The 19,871-nt window shown below is 52.3% G+C and overlaps 2 protein-coding genes across 4 annotated transcripts in view; both read left to right on the top strand.

Moving 5' to 3' along the window:
- NCAM1 (neural cell adhesion molecule 1) overlaps positions 1–4,283 on the top strand; it is a 216,892-nt gene extending 212,609 nt beyond the window's left edge. The window contains 2 exon segments of the mRNA XM_025207638.1: positions 2,215–2,260; positions 2,262–4,283. Coding sequence (XP_025063423.1) covers positions 2,215–2,260; positions 2,262–2,360 — 145 coding nt within the window. The 3' untranslated portion in view covers positions 2,361–4,283.
- A 9,534-nt stretch (positions 4,284–13,817) lies between these two features.
- The window catches only part of TTC12 (tetratricopeptide repeat domain 12), a 34,477-nt gene continuing 28,423 nt past the window's right edge, over positions 13,818–19,871 (top strand). For all 3 annotated transcript variants that reach the window (XM_025207675.1, XM_025207676.1, XM_025207677.1), the window contains exon 1: positions 13,818–13,910. In XM_025207675.1, the coding sequence (XP_025063460.1) occupies positions 13,833–13,910 (78 nt within the window). In that variant the 5' untranslated portion in view covers positions 13,818–13,832. The remainder of the gene's footprint in view (positions 13,911–19,871) is intronic.

The following is a 19,871-nucleotide window of genomic DNA, read 5'->3' on the forward strand; positions in this document are numbered from 1 at the left end:
CCATCCCTGTTTAGCGTAGAGCCGGGGTCCTGGTCCATCGAGCCAGAGGGCTGGACAGGAGTCATGGCAGACCCTTGAGAGCAGAGGAGTGTGGAGGGCTGGCTGGAAAGCCTGGCCCTTCTCCTGTTGCGTGACGTAGCATGTGCGGCCGCCTGCCTGGCTCCGGCACACCCTTCTGGCTTCCCACTCGGGTGCCATCCTCCCTCCTCAGGGCAGTTGGGCCAGGACTGTAGTGACCCGAAGGAGTTTTACAGCTCAGATGTGTTGTAGAGGCAGGTTCCAGGCGACATGTGACTAAACCAGGCATCACCTGGGACCGTTTGGCCACCCATTCCCCCTCAGCACAAGCAAGACAATGGCGCTGCTCCTCCAGGGTCATGTCACTGGTGTGCCATCGGGGTGGGCAGTGTTCAGTCCAGTCCTGAGGCTCCTGCAGCTGCGTAGCGGAGCCCACGGCCTGTCTCTTCCTTCCCAACCCAAGCCAAAGCAAGAGCAGCTCCCAGAATTGTGCAATTGGGACCAGCCCAGATGATGCTTTGCCAGCCAGCTACTAGAAGCGGCTGTGCCAGCACCGTGCAGAATGAGCCTCTGAGCAGGGAGATGCCCAGTCTGCTCCCACTGCCCAGCCCGTGAGTGCCCCAGAGTCTGGGACCAAAGCATCTTGGGAAGGTTCATTGTGGGCATGAGCATCTTTTAAGCTGGGCTGGGCTGCCTCCTGGGTGATTTCACAGCCTGTCTCTTGGACTCGGGGCAGGGGGTGAGGAACATGGGGGCCTGTTTCATGTTGCAACCGTCCCCATTCCCGTCACAGCTGCCAGGCCGGTCCCATAAACTCAGGCATCCTTGCTCACTAAATCCTTGCAGGGAGGCAACCAATGTGCTGGAAATGCATGAGCCAGGCAGATTGCTTCCATCTCTGGCTAGGGGTGTTGACTTCTAGGCCTGCTTGATTCAACTTTAAAAAGCCTCAGCAGCTTCACACCGGCGGAAACATGTGCCGTGTCTCCCCTCTCATGTATGCATGTCCCTGGCCCGGGGAGGGTAGAAGACCGTGCATTTAGTTTTGCTGAATTTGAGGGTCGTGGCAGGAAAACGCATCCCCAGTTGCAGGTTTCAGCATGAGAAGTGTGAAGGAAGGAGCTGAGGCTCTGCAGAAAGCTAGCGTAGCTGGCACTTCGAAACACAAATATCCCCCGTTACTTAAGCGCATGTCTCAGACTGCGGGCCAAGCCATGGGTCTTGTCTCAGGTCCCTGCTGAGGGAAGAGACGTGTCTTTTCAGCTTCTGGACGGGTGCTGGGGAGGTTTCGGGACAGGCCTTTGGTGGAGCTGGAAGGCAGCACGTTGCATCAGAAGAGTCCTAGGGGACCATGCTTTCTGCTCTAACTTGGGGTAGTCCAGTGCTTCTCTAACCTGGGCTGGCCACAGGGTGGAGGGAAGAAAAGTGGTTTCTGGACCCATTTTTTCCCTCCCCATCCGACTGGGCTGCACCGTGACAGCTCAGCGGGTTTCAGCCCAGCCTTGGCTTGGAGGGCATCAGCCCAATTGGAGTTGGGAGAATAAATTAGACCAAAGCCCTCCCTTTTTTTTTTCCAACCTACCACTTAATTCTGGGATTTAAAATACTTTTTGCAAGAAGAGGGACCCTCTCCTAAATTAGAACAAAGCCCTCCCTTTTTTTTTTTTCCAACCTACCACTTAATTCTGGGATTTAAAATACTTTTTGCAAGAAGAGGGACCCTCTCCTCCTAACCCCCCCCCAACCCGGTGTGCTTTGATTGGATGCTTTGGTCACATGGTGTCATTGCCATTCCTTGATTGAGTGGTGTCGAATTAATTTCCCAGCTGCATGCTCCTGGTCTCGATTTTGCTCTCCATGAATAAATACCCTCTGGCATCTGCTTCAAATGAGCTTTTCCTATGAACGCTGCTGCCAGCAGCTTTGTCCCATAGGACATGCGTGGAAGCAGAGTGAAAAAGGGGCAGGAACAAAGTCAAACAAATACTTTATCCAGGGTGGAACAGGGTTTTTAGGAAGTTCCCCCAACACCAGTCCAGCTGCTCGAGGGCAGGGCAGCACTTGGTATGGAAGCGCTGACCGTCAAGCGATCGAGGAGCGGGTCCTTCCTTAATGCTAGCACATCCCGTTGGAAAAGCAGCGGAGCCAGCTGAGGACTTGTCTCTAACCACTGTCATGTCGGTGTTTCCCCCACAGGAAAACCCCTGTAGAAGAAAAATCCGAAGTGCAAGCAACAGAAACAAAGACACCTCCAGCAGAAGTCAAGACGGTCCCCAACGAAGCCACACAAACAAATGAGAACGAGAGCAAAGCATGATCGGCGAGAGGAAAGTAACAAATGACAGAACAACTTCACCTGAGCATTTAAACACAAACCACAATACACATCTCATTCCTCTAGTGTCTTTTGCCTTTTTTTAAGAAAAAAAAACAGACAAACAAAACAGAAAATGCATAAATGGGGGAATCTCTTTTTTATTTTATTTTATTTTTTTTTGTAGGTTTGTAGAAAAGTTCTATTTGTTGTGCACTTGCTTTTAAGGAGAAAAAAAAGAATTATGTTTTAAAAAAGAAAAAAAGGTTAAAGGTTTAAACCCACAACCAAATCGGGGCTCAGCTGGCCCTGCACATAGTCGAGCAAACAAAGTTACAGATACCAATTGCAAACTGGTTAGGAAGCTCAAAACCAAGTAGATTCAGGAGGGGAGAAATTCCCCGTCCTTTCTGTTCGTCTAACAGATGAGACGGCTGTTCTGTCACGTGCAGCCGGTACTGAATGAACAAAGTCCACAATTTATTTTTATACTTTTCAGTCGAGTTTGAAATATGTAAATCCTCATGAGTAAGTTATAATTTCTGTTCACTTTGTATTTGTTCAGTATGCAAAGTGTCTCTTGCCCTTTGTGACTGAATCCTGTTCTCCAACTTAAGCGTTTATTTGGGTTGTTGTTGTTACGTTAGGAAGAATGCCAAAATTGCAGCTTCGGGGATATATTTCAATTTGCAGTATTCAGACTTCTACATTTCTTTCATTTTAATTTTCTTTTTTCTTTTTTTTTGCCAACTTTTGTTCTTTCCAGTGTTTACAATTAACAGATATTTTTTTTTTAACTTTTGTTGTGTTTAAATGTACGTGTAAAATAGCTGCCTTTTTTTTTTAAAGTAAATACACTATAGATACTAGGTTAGTAGCATGCTTGCTTTGCAAAGGGAGACAGTTTTAAATATGGATGTTTACAGTAGTTGTTTCCCCTTTATCATTTTTTAATAATTATTATTATTATTATTATTTCTTACTGGAGTAAGAAGAACAGTAATGCCATTTGATTTTACTTTCTGTGGATGTCCCACTTCCCACCAAATTAAGGCACTTACCTAGCATTGCCTTTGCTCATGCTTATCTTTAAGCATAGGAGTCGTTAAGAACAGAGGTGCTTAAAGCCAGTCGTGAGCTTAAGGCCTTTGCTAGGCTGGGGCCTGACTGCATAAGAGAAATATAATCTCTGCTTTTCTAAGACATTCTCCCCTGTTCCTTCCTCGGTACCCTCCCAAAGCTTTGACAAGCACAAGGGAGGTTGTACAGTCAGGGCTGGTCTGGTTTCAGTGCATGCTGTTTGAACATCTCAATCCCCAACCCTCCCCCCCCCCCCTTTGAAAAACGATAAATAATTCTTACTTTCTTTTAGCCTAGAAAGCTAGATCTAAAAGGAAAGAGTTTATGCACTTCAGGAAATGAATGTCGTCATTTGAGGGGTGATAGCGCTATAACCGACGGGAAAGCTCCCGTGGACTTCGGTGGCCTTTGGAGCCCGTCTCCTGAAGGAGGCGGAAAGAGGTACACGGGTTGTGCGGAGGGGCACAGTCCATCCCAAAGCAGCACGAGTGACGACTGCTGTTGAGGACCGCTCTGCACAGATTGCCGGGCGCGGTGGAGGGTGCGGGGCCGGGCACCAGGCTGGAGGAAAGTGGGGGTGCGCGGAGGGAGACCAGCCCTTTGTATAGAAACGCTCCTCTTTGATTCTTTTTTATCGTTTGTTTGTTTCGTTTCGGTTTTTTGTTTGGGGCTTTGATTTGACTTTATTTTTTTTTTCTTCCCCGGTTGGTTTTTCCTTTTCTTTTCCCATTCTACTTTAGATCTACAAGCTTGTGCACTGTGGGTGCGTGACTATTTTAGTGTGAAACGTGTTTTTTGTCATAGTATTGAAATAATGAAAATAAAATTAAAAAAAAAAAAAAACTTCAACATAGTTTGGATGTGGAAGGTGTAGCGGATAGTTCAGATGAAAGGAAAAAAATTTATTCAGGAAAACAAATAAATAAAGAGAATAACTCTTATGAGGAGCAGAAGCCTTTAAACGAGAATAAAAACGAACAAGCAAACCTGACTACGGCAAACATTCCTTTGCGCTAAGGCAGTGAACGAAAGGAAAGACGACTTTGGGTGAGGAGACTGCAGTCTGGCTCAGCTACATTGAACCACGCTCTTCAGTGTACTCTTATAATTATGCAGTCTTTAACAGTGGCATCGTTAGATTATCATTTCAAACTGTGAACAATAATGGTCTTGTCATTTGCTAAATGTGGGGTTTTTTGCATTTTTTTCCTCAGCTCCTGGGGATGGAAATGGAGGCTAACTGTATATATATAGGCACATACACACACATGCACCACCCGTCCTTAACATGCCACCTGGAGTGGATGGGTCTTTGACTAGTGCCCCCACGGCAAGCACGCCCCTCGTTTATACCCATCAGAGCAGCGTGGGCATGATTGAGGGGCAAGCTGGGCGTGGGAGACCGAAGGAAACTTAAAAAAAAATCAAATCAAATCAATGTCTCAAATTGTGGTGTGAACGGCCACCTTAGCTTGTAGCGAGGAGGAGCCCGCCTGGCCGTGGGTTGGAGGATAGTGCGTACCTCAGTTCGTACCAGTTACCGAGAGCATCGGTTCATCCCTTGTGTGACGTTGTTGACGGCTTTGACTTGCTTTGCCAACTCTGTTCTATACCTCATAAGTTATTACCCCTGGATCGCTGAGCAGCTCTTACGAGGCAAATGCTGCACGATTCGAATCCTCTTGAAATGGGTCCGCGTCTGTTTGACAAGGATTCGGAGTTTAATGCTGTCACCTAAATTGACATTTGTCTCAAACCGGGAACCTGAATCGAAAGAGCCCTGCTGCCTTGTGCGGGCCGAGAGGCGAGATTCAAGGGGTGCCCGTCGTTTCTGGGCACTGGCACACCCTGTGGTTACCTGAAGATGAGTAACAGAGACCATCCTGCCTCTGTCTATAATCTTCCTGACGTTGCTCAGTGACCAGTACATAGGGACTGACTGGTGAACACATGTTTATGCTTCTCCTTTACTAGAGAATAAGTCATTTTAATTTAGAAATGTTCTGCTTTTCTGAACGAAAATAGCTTAGGCTTCATTGTTTTTTATTTCATCCTTTGAAGAGGGACCAACTTGACGCCGTCTATGCTGTGTATATTTATATATGTATCCAGCCCGTACATATATATCTATATAGCCACTCAGACTGATCAGCTTCTAGTAGAGGAGTGATTGCATTTCACGTTGCACCATACGTAAGGTAATGAGACAATAGTGCATCAAACTGTTCAGCTTTTAGAGTGGAGTTTTATTTTCACACTTTTGTATGGAGCCTTCAGACCCCGGGTTTTCGCACTAGGCTGTTTTGATAGTGGTTCTCAGACCCTCCATTGACATCCCTACCCACCATTCCCTACTTTTGGGGGCCTTCTATCTTGTTATAAGAAAAACAAAAACCTTTTTACCAAGTGGAACATGGATACCACCTTTGTTTCCATTCTCACCAGTGTAAATACTGATACTAACTGAGAATTTTGACTTTGCATTCTGTCAGAATACTTGTGTTCAAATAAAAATTACAAAAAAAAAAAAAAAAAAAAAGCCCGTGCTTGAAGTCCAGTCTTTTCATGGTGTGAAAAACCCCCTGCTCCTAGAAACGCTTGCACGTGCAGTTCCTTCCACTGAGTTAACCCCCTTGAAGTTAATGCAGAGTCTTTGGTGCATGAAGTTAAATGTGTCCTTAAGTCTCCTTGAATCAGGATCTTAGGTGGGAAAGCTGCTAGTGGGTCTGACAACTGCACATACCTTCCAGATGGAGCGGGAGCAAGAGTGATACTAGGTGTCCTGTGGATGTGCATGCCGCACGCTTTCCCTCTGCCACAGGACCAGTTGGTGCCTGTACAAATCCGAACCCTGCTCTGATGTGCTGAGATGGCATTGCTGGGAGGCCCTTTGGTCCTAAAGCCCATTTAAAAAGGGAAGCAGGCTGCATAGCACACTCAGGTTCATAATGCGCCTCTCCAGGGACATGGCATATGCAGGCACACAGACTTCGTATGGGTACCAAAAACCAGCCACTCTTTATTTCAGCTGGCCAAAACTCCACAGGTCAGGACAAAATAAGGTGCGCCTGTCTACATGCCCCTGTCTCAGTTTGCTCACCCTTCAGGCCTTCTGTGGGTTTACGCCAGAGACCTTAAAGGAGTCTGGGATCCGTGCTCCAGGACGTGGCACCTCTTCCCAGCTCTGGAGTCCCTCTCTGTGCCCCTCACCTTCTTTCTTGGCTGCTCCTAGAAGTGAAGTGGCCCCTTTGCTGGGAAAGCATGCTCCTCTCTTTAGCCTGAGTTTCTTTTGTCTCTGAGCTCCCAGGAACTGGGGTTCTGATGGGCAGGTCTACACTGATATTTAAGGCCAGGGTCATCCTCAACCAGACCAAGCCACATCATCCCTTGGCTGGTTGTTCAGACCAGACCTGTTCCCCGAGCAGAGCCCTTCTAGGAATTGGTCAGCCCACTACTTGTCTCTCCCCCTGTCTTGGCTCTAATTATAGGCAGTAGAGACAAGAAGCGTGTTGCAGAAGGGTCAGAAGAAGGAAGTGATGGGATTGTTGCTGGAGGATGTCCCCCGCACGCCCAGATGAGTCCCAAGCACGCTGTGCGGAGGGTCTGACCGGGCAGCAGATTGAACCCTGTGCCCTGAAGTTCAGCCGGGTGTCCGGGCTGGCTGTGGAGATGGGGCTGAGCACATATCAACCGAGGCATTCAACAGCCACGATTCATGAGTTGGGTACAAGCGTGTTCCCCAAATGGTCCCAGCATGTAGCATTTCCTAACCCTGCAAACTCCCCTCTGCTTTAAAAAGGTGATAGTTGTCATTAAGGTGGGATCCCCTTGGAAAGCAGCAGCAGAGCAGGCCTCTTCACTGAGTGCGAGTGGAAATGAAGGAAAGCAGATTTCCTGGGGGGACTTGCAGACCCTGGACATGTGCCCTCTCCCAGGGGCCCCGTGCCAGATTGAAAGATGCAAATGCTTTGGCCCAAAAACTCAAAGGCGGTAAAGAAAAATCCCTGCTTCTAATCAGCGACTCTGTGGTGCGTTGCATCGCTCGCAAGCCAAGGGTTCCCGACGAGACACTGTAAGCCTGTGAAAGGCCTGAATGGTTACTTGGAAAATATTTCAAGGTCAGACAACTGCAGATTATACAAAGAATTGTCAGGGCTGGAGCAAGGGCAAGTTTGCAGGGCCTAAAGATCTCCACGACTAAAAGCCCGTTAGACACAGAAGTGAGAATTCCCACCACCCTGCACTGGCCTTGCTTTGGGAACACAAGGCTATGATTTAAAGTCATGTGTTTAAACCACAGACCGCAAAGTTGGGAGCTCAGTGTTTGTAAGAGTCCCTGCATGTGTTAGAGCAGGGGTGGTCTGGGCAGCCTCTGTGTGCGGCACACGACAGATGAGGGAGGGAGCAGAAAGCAGAGCAGCAGGTTGGGCAGGGGAAGCGGATCCAAGTGGCACGGGAGGAGGGTGCGGGGCATCTTTGTGCGACGCCTGCCAAAAAAGTTGGTGTTGGAGGATGCAACACTAACGCTGGCTCCAGGCGACGGCGCTGGAATGTCCAGGGCAGCGGAAGGGGCACAGCTGGATGTCGGGTGCAGCTCGCACTGACAGAGGATGTGGTGCTGAGCCTGGGGAAACACTGCAGGGACTTTGAGGCAACCAAGAGTGCTGTGACGGGACTGGGACACGACTCCAAACGGCACAACCTTTCTGTATACGCTGAAAACAAGTCACCCTGCGTCTGGCCACTGCGGCTGAAACAGCTGAGTTGAACCACAGCCCAGGTCCAGCTAAGTTGGACCTTCTAGTAGCCAGTTTCTGGCCTAGTTGTCTTGACCAGCATTGTCTTGTTTAAACATTAGTTGAAGAATGGGCCACAAACCCAGTTCATCACTGGTGAGACCCCATGGACTTCAGTAAGTGCCGTCTGCTGCCGCTTTGCTGCAGTTGGCCACGTTACATCACTTAACCGGTGGCATCAGTGGAGATACTCCACAAAAAGTAGGTAGGACGCAGGAGCTGAGAGATGCAGGGAGGGATGTAGTCTTTTTTTTGGGGGGGGGGGGGTTAATTTTTTTTTTGGATCCACCTCCGGGGGGGGGGGATTAATTTTTTATATGGATCCACCGTCTGGGAGAAGCAACTCCTACGAGATGGACCAGCTGTTCTGCCCAGCCTTCTCTTCCAAACCAGGGGCCCTTAGGCATCCGCACAAAGCCCGCCACAAAAGATATATTTTTAACACTTGTTCTTTCTCTCCAGCCGGAAACTGCCCCGGAGGTACCTGGTGTGAAAATGCTCGTTTCTGCCCAACATTTCCCAGAGTGAATTCAGGATGTCTGGGTTTCAGGTGAGCTGAAACGGGCCCGAGCCAGCTCACCGACCACGTGCACATCTCCACGTGCGCTGGCTTTGAGTGGCGTCCTGAGTCGCAAGTTAGCGTCTCCCAGGAGCGAGCGCTGCAGTTGGATCTGTCAGAGTCTGATCTGAATATGATGGACGACGGGGAAAGCAGCCCCATCACGCACAGCTCTCCCATCCGCTTTCCTGCGGGTGAAGTTAACTCCATTCTCCTACATCTCATCGCTCCGGATGGGCTCAGACAAACAGCGCCGTGGAGCCGCTGCCGACACAATGCTTCCTATGGAAACCAGGCCCTCATTTAGCTTGTCAAAAGCGCTTTGATTAATGTGCGAGATGAAGTTAACGAGATTTAATTCAGTTCCTAGCCCTGCTCTCGTGGGACACGAGGAGAAGAAATTAGAAATCTGATTTGTATCAGTAACTGGATGCGAGTTGTTCGCACACAAGAATGCAACAGCCAAGAGTCTGGCCGTACTCTGCTCGTCCTCCCGGGAGAACGGCCTTTTCTCCTGCACTTGCTTCACTGGCTGTTTCGGTGCTGAAGCCTGGATTTCTTTCCCAGGCGCCTGTTCCTGCTCTCAAAAAGCTAACAGCCTACAGCAGTCCAGAATCACATCTTAGGCCTCGAGTTCAGGCATTTTTCCTTCCCCTTGCCTTTCTTTGAGCAAAAGTTTCCATTGGGTTGAAAAACAACAAAGCAAAACACAGACCAAAAAGCCCCATTAGACAGAAGAAGGGCAACAGAGCTCTGTCCAAGATGGATAAACCACAATCCCGCTCCTTAAGCCAGTCTCTGGTGTTTGTGTCAACCAGCGTGAGGAAGTCGTTTCCTGAATCGTGTCCCAGGAGTCACCCGGCAGTGCCTCGCGATGGATGGGGCACTTCCCTGGTGCTGGGCTTGTTTCCTGCTGCAGTGTCTTAATGAACTGTGGGGAGCTCCCATCGCCGTTCCTCTTCTCTCAGAGATTAATTGAGGTGCCTGGGACGCCTGCCCTAATTTACTGTTGCTGCAGAGCACATGTCAGCGTGTTAGAGTGATGAGTTTTCTCTCCCTGTGTTCAATGACAAATAGGACTGAAAAACTCCTTGCTAGATTTTTGTATTTTCTCCAGTCGTTCATCAGCCTTGAATCCTCCCTGCCATGGCAGTTTTTTAAGTCCTTATGTTGATGCCACAGCTGCCCTGCTGTGAATGCCATGTTGGCTACGTGGATCCCTTGCAATTCTCCTTGCGCTTCGGGGTTGACCGAAGGGCGAGTCACTTCTCACGCTGCGGTGGAGAGAGGTGGAAACTCCTTGCGGAGTTTATTCTTATTCTCCAGGGGTGCAGGTTGTAGCCATGTTGGTCTAAGGACATCGGCAGACAAGGTTCCTCGGGTGAATCTGATATCTTTTATTAGACCAACTTAAGTAATTGGAAAACAATTATTGCTTAATAATTGTTTTCCAGCTATTTAAATTGGCCTAATAAAAGATATCAGATTCACCCAAAGAACCTTGTCTTCTTATTCTTCATGCACTTAGATTCAGGTGCCAAATTTCCCGATAGTGGCTACACTTACAGGGATTACTTTGCAAGACACTGGGAGCCAGATTTTCCAAGGAGTGTAGGCACCCGGTCCATATTGAAGTCAGTTGGATCTGAATGCATAACTGACTTTAAAAATCTGGTCCTCGGATGCTGCGGTGTTTAGGGTGAGATCAGACAGGATGGGGGATCTGACCGTGGGTTGACGTCCAGGTGCTCACTGGATTCTGCGGTTGTGGGTGCCTGTCTGCTGTTTGCAGCGGAGACGGGGCGCTTTCCTTCGGGCCCTCTGCGTTTTGGCTGCATTTCAGACTCTGGATCAGGAAATACAAACACCTTGTGCGACAGGACTGTCCAGGTCTCCGTTCAGTCCTCGGGGGAGGAAGTGGAGGCGGTGAGGCATGGCCGTGCGGTTCCTTGCCTAAGGATACAGTCTAGGACGCGGGGCTGTCCATCCCGGTGCCCTGTCCATGCTCTGGGCCAGGTGTTTCAACTCTGCCTGCTTCGTGCTCCCGCTCTGCTCTGCATCCAAAATCCACGGCCCAGGATTTGGAGCGCACAAGCGGTGTCTCCGTCCCCCTCTCGGCTGCAGCGGGAGGGAAGAAGAGCAACACCCCACGGCTAATCTCCTGGGAGACGAACGGTGCTCTTTAACGAGACTGGAGGACCCCGCTGATAAATCACCGGTTGATGCAACCGTGAGTCATTTTCATTTCTGCAAGGGGAAATTTGCATAAAATTAAGCTTTAAAGCTGAAACAATTCAGGAACGTGACAGCGCACGGTCACTGGAAATACAGGAGGAGAGCCTAAGAATTGACTTTAATCAAAAGGCGAAGAGCAGGTATAATACTTTGCCAGTGACATCTTTCAGGGGAGAGGAGTGTATGCACCAGTTCATCTTAATACCATCAGGTCGGGAACCGTCCTTGCTGCACGGCTCTGAGAAGCGAAGGTCGTTTCCCAGTTTTGACACGATCGTCTCACCTGCCGCTGACGGCGGGGTGTGATGTGCTGCGGAGTGGTTTGTGCGCCCAGGACTAGAGAAGATCAATGGATAGATTTGCGCCTCCGCGTTTCCATGCCATTTGCTGCGGCTAGCAAGGAAATCTTGGCTCCTTGTAAGTCATGCGGATGGCTGGATCCCTTCAGGACTTTCACCCTGTTCTGAAAAGCTGCCTTCCCTTCAAAGCATCATGTCTCAGAAGCGATTGCGTGATCCCACCCTAGTTTGAGCACTCGGGGGACCCTGCAACGTGAGTATTGTGCTATGAAGCATGTTTCCCCTGGCTGTTCCCATTCAATCTTCAGCCCCTCACAGGCCAGGGTCCGGTACCGAACAAAGCTGCTTCCGTTGCAAGCTTAGCTGATAAAATAAAAATCCCAAAGCAAAATCCAGCCCTGCCCAAAGGCCCCAAACTTGCGGTGCCCAAGTCCCCAGAGCACATAAGCACAGCCTTGGTGACGAGGAGGCTCAAGCAATGCCAAGCTCCTAAACATTGCAGGTTTAATCTTCATTAAGTAACAATCATTATAATCATCGTCATCACCAGATCCTGCTAGAACCGGGGCCACATTTCTCAATTTGGTGTAATTATAATAAAAAAAGCAATTAGAGTGAAAGAGAAGGCGTCAGGAGAACAAGCATGCTGAACGGGTAAATTGAAATCGAAGCTCATTAAGAATTGAAGAGAGCTATCGCTCAGAAAGGTCACGAGTTACAGCGGATGGCAGTGATTTCCTGACACGGCCGTGGAGGTCGAGAGCCAGGCTGGACAGCAAGGTGGAAAAGCAGCAGGCCCAAGCCCGGCAGGACTTGCGAGCGGCATTGGCATCAGGAACTTTTATTTTATATCCCACTGCGGTGCAGACTCCCCAGCCAAGACTAGTCTTCATTGCACCGGGCCTTACAGACACGCGTGGCCTGGCCGCGGGGCACCTGCCGTTCATGGAGACGGGGGAAAGGACGGGCTGGAACACAAGCCAGGCAGGCAGGGATGATGGATGCAGGCTTTGCATTTTCCTTCCCTCCCAGCTGTAATTTTACATGAAATGCTAACACAACGCGCTGCTTGCAGAATCTGCAAACCCAGGACTCCACCCTGGGCTCTTCCTGTTGCACTTTTCACCATCTCTATTTCTAATTGTTGCTTTTCTCTGGTCCCCAACCCCTTCGTCATGTCAGCTGGGCTCTCGGCTCCATGGAGCAGAGGTCTTGCTGGCGCCTGTTGTGTCTGAGCACCACGAGGCCGGCTCCTAGTGCCCCCGTCTTGTCCCCAGCCGGGCTTCCAGCTGGATCCAGAGAGGATGGAGCAGGACTGTTCTCAGAAGAACAAGGAGCAATGGGCTCAAGGTGCAACAAAGGAGGTTGATGTTGGATATTACGAAAAACTTTCTCACTAGGAGGGTGGCGAAGCGCTGGACCAGGCTCCCCAGAGAGGTGGTGGCCTCTCCATCCTTGGAGGTGTTTAAGACCCGGCTAGACAAAGCCTTGGCTGGGGTGATGTAGTTGGGGCTGGGCCTGCTTGGAGCAGGGGGTTGGACTGGATGTGACCTCCTGAGCTCCCTTCCCACCCTCATTTTCTATGGGTCTGTGAGGCAAGGAGGGTGGTCCGAGCTGCTTGCCTGCCCTGGCCACATCCTGCTATTTTTGCCAAGCCGGTCCCCAAACACTGGCTCCTCACACAGCTAATTAGCTGCCGCCCCAGCCCCACTTGGCGTGCAGCTGTGAGGAGTGAAAGGGCTGCTTGTTAGTGCCCTGCACTCGACACGGACACCAAGTGTCCTGGGAGTCAGGCCCGGGTGAGCAAGGGGGAGCTCAGCAAGGATGCCACTTGCAGGGCACCGGCCAAGCTGCCAACCTCTCCTGCCTGCTCATTGCAGCCCCCAGAGTAAAAACACTCTGGCACTGCGACCACTCACGGCTCCTTTGCTGCTGACGTGTCTCATTAACCCCCCCCCCCCCCCCCCCCGGGCAATGGCAGGGCACATCGTGCTCAGCGGTGGTGGAGACTGGTTTGGAAAGAGCTGCTGGTTGCAATGGGGCAGGTTCTCCCTTCGGCGTCTGCACCTCCCCATGCACCAGCTTGGCTGGCTGGAGCACATTAAAATGTCACGGGCAGTTCCTGGACCCTTCATGCAAGGCGGGTTTTGGCTGAGAGGTGCAGCCTGGAGGTAAAAAGTGGGCACGGTGTCATCCTTGGATGCCTGCCCGTGCCCCGGGGCTGGGCCTGGAGCACTTGGCAGCTGGCAGGTCTGTTGTACTTTGCCTCCCCGGAGCTGCTGACCGTCCAGGAGAGCTGTGCTGGGAGAGGGACCGGCCCCGGGATCTGGACGCCCAGGCTTCACCCAGGAAACTTCTTGCATCTGGGTTCAAAGCACGGGAGTGATGGAGCAACACTGGGGAATCTCCTCCCTGGGTGTCAATGACTTCATTACAGTGACGATCCCTTGGCTCCAGTGCAGAGGCCACGTTCGCGGGTAGCGGTGAGCTGACATGAGGCTGCTGGAGAGGTGTGGCTGGATGCTGGTGTTATGCTGGTAGAGGCTGCCATCCTGTGGGTGTTTGTACTCAGCACAGACCCAGGTCCCCAGCGAAGGCAGGGAAAGGAGGTAAAACAGGAGCTATGGGCTGTGGACAGCATACGCTGTTAAACGGGGAGTGTGCGGGGGGAGGAGATTTACCTCTTGGGGGTATCACCTTGATGCAGCTCCTTCATGTCTGCTCATATACTGGCAGAAGGGGTCTAAATCCCAGTAACTTTCCACTTGGATGAGCTTGGTTTAAAGTTGCAGTCCTTTAGCACCACGGGTCCTGGTACAGGAAGAGGAAACGGGTACAGCCATCCAGCAGGATCCCCAAGAAAGTGGCATGGTTTAAAACCGGGGTAATTAGCTCTCATGGATTTAACCCCAGGGGCTAATTGCATTCCCTGCGTGTTCTGCTGGATGCTGGAATCACAGACCTGGGGAGGTCACATCTAGTCCAACCCCTGCTCAGAGCAGGACCAGCCCCAACTGCATCATCCCAACCTCCTTTTCCTGCCCTAAGCCACTAGGTTGCGCGGCCGGGTGCTGGGACACGGCGACTCTGCTCCACCCCAGCTCTGGTTGCATTTCGGGCACTAACAAAGTGTTTCCTATATCACCCTCGTACCCTGGGGGGCAAGCGTGGGGCTTTGCTTGGCTGGTCAGTGAGGACATGGAGCGCTTTGGGATGCTTGGGTGAAGGGGGCTGAGAAGGCCCCGTGCCAACGCAGCGACTCCCGTCCTCCCCAGTGACGCCCGGCAAAGCAGCCGTGGGAGCAGCCTCACGGCCCAGGGCAGGGCGGCTGCCCCACAGGGGTTTGGCTTTGCCTCCGGTGGGGCCTGGTGCAAGCTGAGGGTTGCCCGTGACCATGCCCTCTCCTTTGCCAGCCAGAGCACGGAGCAGATTGATGTGCCCGAGGCAGGTGCTGGAGGCCAGTTTTCCACCTCGCCTCTCCCCGGCTCAGCCTCTGCTGCTCATGCCCCCTTGCAACGCATCCTGGCCGGACTCTGGCCATGCTAGCGCCAGGTGTGGACGCTAAGCCCCAGCTCTGGGCTCTTCTTGGAGATCAAAACCCTGTCGCTGCCCCTGGCAGGTCGGGCTGGCATTAGGGCAGCGCATGCGGTGTGGTGGGGCAGGGCCCCGACAGTGCCAGCTTTGCACAGCCCCGGCCTCCGTGCCCACCCCCCTGTCTGCTGCCCCCTCCTCGGGCTCAAGCTGCTCCCGGAGCCCGGCTGCTGCTCTTTGCAGCTCAGAGGCATAATTGGGAATCGTGGCGCCTTGGAGGGGCTTGTTCTGATGCTGCAAGGGCCTTTCTGGTGCCCCCTCTAAACAAGGCTTGGGCTGGTGCCCCTCTCGCCCACCCACCCCCTTATACGAGGGCTGCTGTCCACAAAGGGCACCTGCAAGAGACTCGGTTCCCCAGTGCTCCTGGGGGTGATTTTCGGGGTGCAGCCCTGCTCCTGCTCCCCAGTGCCCAGCCTCGTGCTCCCAGTATAGTAGACCCGGGCTTCAGCCCTGGCGTGTGTCTGCTTCTAAGTGCATCTCATCAGCAGAACCTGGAGCCCGCTTGTGTCCGCACGGGGAGGCCGTGCTTCACTTTCACTGCGGGAACAGATCCTGTTGCCCTGCTCGTCCCTCCCGGAGCACAGGGCAGCCCTGCTCCCCGCCCAAGCCCTGTGCCCTCTTAGGGCAGACGAAGTGCCTTGCTGCGGACGTTTAAGGCCAGACGCTGCACGAGGAGGGGGGTCCGTCGTGGCCTCCATTGTCCAGGTGTTGTTCCAGATCGACTCGGAGGTGTGAGAGCCCAGGATGCAACTGGACTACCCCATACGGCCGGCTGCGCTGGTGCAAGCTCTCTACCCAGGTGCTTCTCTTCTGCTCCTGCTGCCCCAGCCTGCTCCATTCTCCAAGGCACGGTGTCCCCGTCCCCCGCACTAGATGCACACCCACAGACCTTTTGTGGTTATGAATCTTCAAGCAAAGATGAGCAAAGAGACCAGTCAGGGCCTGCAGGTTTGAGAGGTATTTGGGATATGATATTTGGATGTGCAATGCAATAAGCAGGAGAATAAGCAGAAAGCAGAAGGCACTGTGGATTGGGTCTACAATGCAGTCCATGTCCCAAGAACGTGGCAGATAAAGGCTGGATTTTCTACTTAGAGACTATTTATACTTGCCTGTGTATTTGGGGAGAAAGGAGCGTGTGGCACAGGTCTTAAAGAGGGTGAGCAAGTGGTGTGCTAGCCGCAGTGGCGCTCTCGGGTCGGCAGAGAGCAGCCTTAGCCCATCTCCACAGCTGCAGCATCCCGGGAAGGAAGGATGCGACTTGGCTTCGTGCTTAACGGGGAAGCGGGTGATCAGAGCTGATGGGCTCAGGTCTGGTGGAGGGCGGTGTTAATGCTGATGTTTGGCCCAGGCCAAGGGCTCAGCTGTCCCTGCAACAGAGCCGGCTCCTCCTGCGTCTCCCCCAGGAGACCCCCTTTCCAGACTGGTGGGCGGTGTGCCCCAGTGACGGACATCAACCTGGGGCTTGGGGGGCCGGGGGCTGTATTCCCAGCTCTGTTGTTGCCCTGTGGTCAGATCTTGGCCAATGCTCCTCCATCGCTGTGCCTCAGTTTCTCTTGCCACCCTTTGTTGGTGTCAGTTGTAAGGTCCAGACCCTGAAATCATGCACCCTTCCTCTTGCCCAGCTAAAGGAGATGGCTCCTTGCCCTTTCACGTGCAGCAAGGGAGACCTGGAGTAGATGCTGGGGAAAGATTTCTTCCAGCCAGGGGGTTAAGCATTGAACCAGGTGGTTGAGGAATCCAGGCTGGAGGCTTTTAGGAAGACTGGGGTGGTGTCGTATGTGAGGGGAGCTAAAAAGCAGGGGAAACCCAGCGTGGACCACACTATCCAGCACTCGGGGGAAGTCTTGCAAGGGAAAGGAGCAGTCTTGTGAGTCTGGGGGCTTGGCTACAGTCTGCTCTGCAACAGCAAGCAGAAAGAGCTCTGCCTTCCCCGAGACGCGTCCTTGGAAGAGGCAGGCAGCGGGGGCCCTCCTGCAGGACCCCTGTCTTCTGCTGAGACCAAGCAAAGCCACCACGGGGTTTCTCCTGCAAACGACTGCTGCTTTCCCCGCTGCTGGGCTGAGATTAGTCGTACGGTAACGGGGGCTTGGTGCTTGTGGGGTTTGCTCTGAGAACAGGCTTTGCAGCAGCGTTGTGCATCCCAAACCTGAGCTCCAGGGCTGGTGTTTTGTTCTTGGGAAGCTTTGGGGCACCGTGAGAAGCATCTGTAGCTGGATGCTGTCGCCTGTCTTTCCAGGATGGGCGGTCACATCAGCTCCCCTCTGGCCAGGAGCCTTGGGATCACGCGTAACAAAAGCTTTGTTCTCACCAGGTCTGGTGCTGGCACTCAGACCCCATTAAAATGGGACTGGGTGAAATGGACTGGTGGTACTAGAGGAAGACAGAAGAGGATGACAGGACAGAAATGGCAGACCTCGTCTGGTGGAGAGGGGTCTTGCATAGACTTTTTCAGGAGCAGGTCTTTTGAGGAGGGCAGCAGGTAAGGGTACGGGTATGGAGATGGGTGCACGGATATGTGGTGTGAACTATGGAGCAGGTTTTTAGTGTGCTTTGAGCTGCCAAGTGAACCACAAGGGCCACTTGGTAGAGTGTTGGAGATGGAGTTTTATCCCTATCCCTATCCATCTATTGATATCGATCGATATCAATATCGATCGATATCGATAGATATCAATAGATAGATATTTATATATACAGAAATAAATATTTTTTGCAAAAAAAGAAAAGAAAAACTAGGTCTGGTGCTGGCCAGTTCCTTTCCATAATACATGTGGTACCAACCCCATGCCCAGTGCTCTGATTTCAGCATATATTTTGCTGCTGACGGCAAATGAAGCTCTCCGGAGGGCTGATTCTCCTCCACACGCGTGATGCTGGCATGCAGCGTGCAGGGAGCATGGCATGTTTTCACATTCAAGGGATGAAGAATAGTTAGTGCCTGGGAGCTCAGGCAGGGCTGTTTCTGCAGGCAGTGGTTGATGTCTGGGCACATTCCCGGGTACATCAGGGGACATTGCCATGTTCTGTTTCTGTACAGCCGAGGAGGCTTCTCACCCTGCTTGCAGAGAGGATGCTGATCTCAGGAGGCTGGACCTTTCCTCTGAGTCCTGGCGGGATGCCGCCAGTGTCGGATGAAGATCGGCACTGCAGGGAGTCGGAGATGGTGACAGGTGCAGGGGCAGACCCGGCGGGTGCAGGACGTGAGCGACTGGAACGTGGTGCAACTGGGGACAGCAGAGCAGATGCAGGTTTGATCTGGCCTCTGTATTCGCTGCAGTGGGGTTGCATGACAAAACCAGGACGAAAGCAATCCAGGAGACTCCCCTTCTGCGTGGGGCTGAAGTCTTCTAAGCACCTGCCGAGGGCAGACGGCCGTAGCTACCTCATAGCAGGGGTGATGGTCACCCAGATGGGCTGGGCCAACTGGGCTGGAGGCCCTCCTACTGGTGCCAGTTAGCAGAGAGAGAGAACCAGTCCACAGCACAGACAGCCGTTGCACCATCCCGGCTCTCCTGGGGACGGCAGACCATGTCATGACCCACCGTCCCACCCGCCTGGACTGTGGGACCGCTCTGGGGGCCCAGAAGGAAAGCTGTTTGGGCTGCGCGCAGCGTAGTGGGCACTAGATGGATGGAGTGCGTGGCAGGAGGGGAGAGAAATCCCAGGGTACAAGGGAAGGTGGTATTATGCGGAGCTGTTGAATTACTGAAAATCTAAATTTTTGCTGAGTCGGCCCCATTTATCACTCTGCAGCGTGTGGATAAGAATACAGGCCCACAGGAAGCGTTTGGGAAGCCAGGCGTGCAAATTCTGCACAGAGTCCACCCCCGCCTCTGCTGCTCACATACTGCAGCCAAATTCACTTGACCATAATGAGCTCTCTCTGTCAAAGCAGAAGTTTTTGGAAGTGATTTCCCCCCACCCTTTATTTTTCTTTGTGACAAAAGTAGTAAATCAGGATGAAACTCATCATTGCCCTGTGCTAGGCATCAATTACTGCTCCATGCAAGCAAATGAAGCCATCGCCTCCAAGCCCACTGAAGCGTGGGGCTCGCGTGGTTTTGCTGCTCGTCTGGCGGAGACAGACGTTTGTCTGGGCCGAGATCTCTAGGAGGCGGTTGGATGCCGTTTTCACGCTAGAACAGCTAATCCGGTGTTTGCCTGCAATCAGTGCACTTCCAGTCCCATACAAACCTTTCTGCTTCGGAAATAATAATACACTGGAAATTTTTCTGCAGCGCTTTCTGCCCCAGGAGGGTCCCTGAATGCCTGCTCGGTTCATGAGCAGAGCGTGCGTTGCACCAATAGGCACCTGCCTGCCTGTCGCACCTTGCTGAAGGCCATGGGGAGAGGAGAAGGTTAGACTAAAATATTGGGGCAATCTGTGTTGTAGCAAATAGCAGGTGGTCTCTTTTAGTATCCAACAGAGATGCCCTGGAAGACCGGCAGGACCCACTGGGTCATTTAAATGAAACACCACTACTCTGTCTATGAATATGTGTATCTCTATATAGAATAGATCTAGATCTACTGTATGCAGAGCTGCTGAATTACTGAACATTCAAATTTTTGCTGAGTTGGCCCCACTGTATGTAGCTCTAGATATCTAATCTCGATATAGCTCTGTATATATTAGATATATAGATGTCCACACAGACACGTGCGCGCGCCCACACACGTGCGTCCACGCTCTACTCCTCTTGCCCCGAAGCGCCCCGCGCCGCTCCGGATTGGCTGGCCGCAGCCTCGCCCTGCGCTCCCATTGGCTGATCCCGTGACCTCCGCGCCTTCCGCCCTTCCTGCCCCGTCCGCTCAGAGCCCCACCCCTTCTGGGCCGCTATTGGCCGCGGGGTCGGACGGTGGCCGGGTGGGGCGTTGTGGTGCCGGTTGCCGTGGCGACCGCGGGACTCGGCGCAGCCCGGCCATGAGGCGCGAGGAGCGGGACGTCCAGCGCTTCCTGCGCCGCGCGGATGGCG

This window comes from Alligator sinensis, unplaced genomic scaffold (assembly GCF_000455745.1).
Source record: "Alligator sinensis unplaced genomic scaffold, ASM45574v1 scaffold1241_1, whole genome shotgun sequence".
In the NCBI taxonomy this organism is placed as follows: Eukaryota; Metazoa; Chordata; order Crocodylia; family Alligatoridae; genus Alligator; species Alligator sinensis.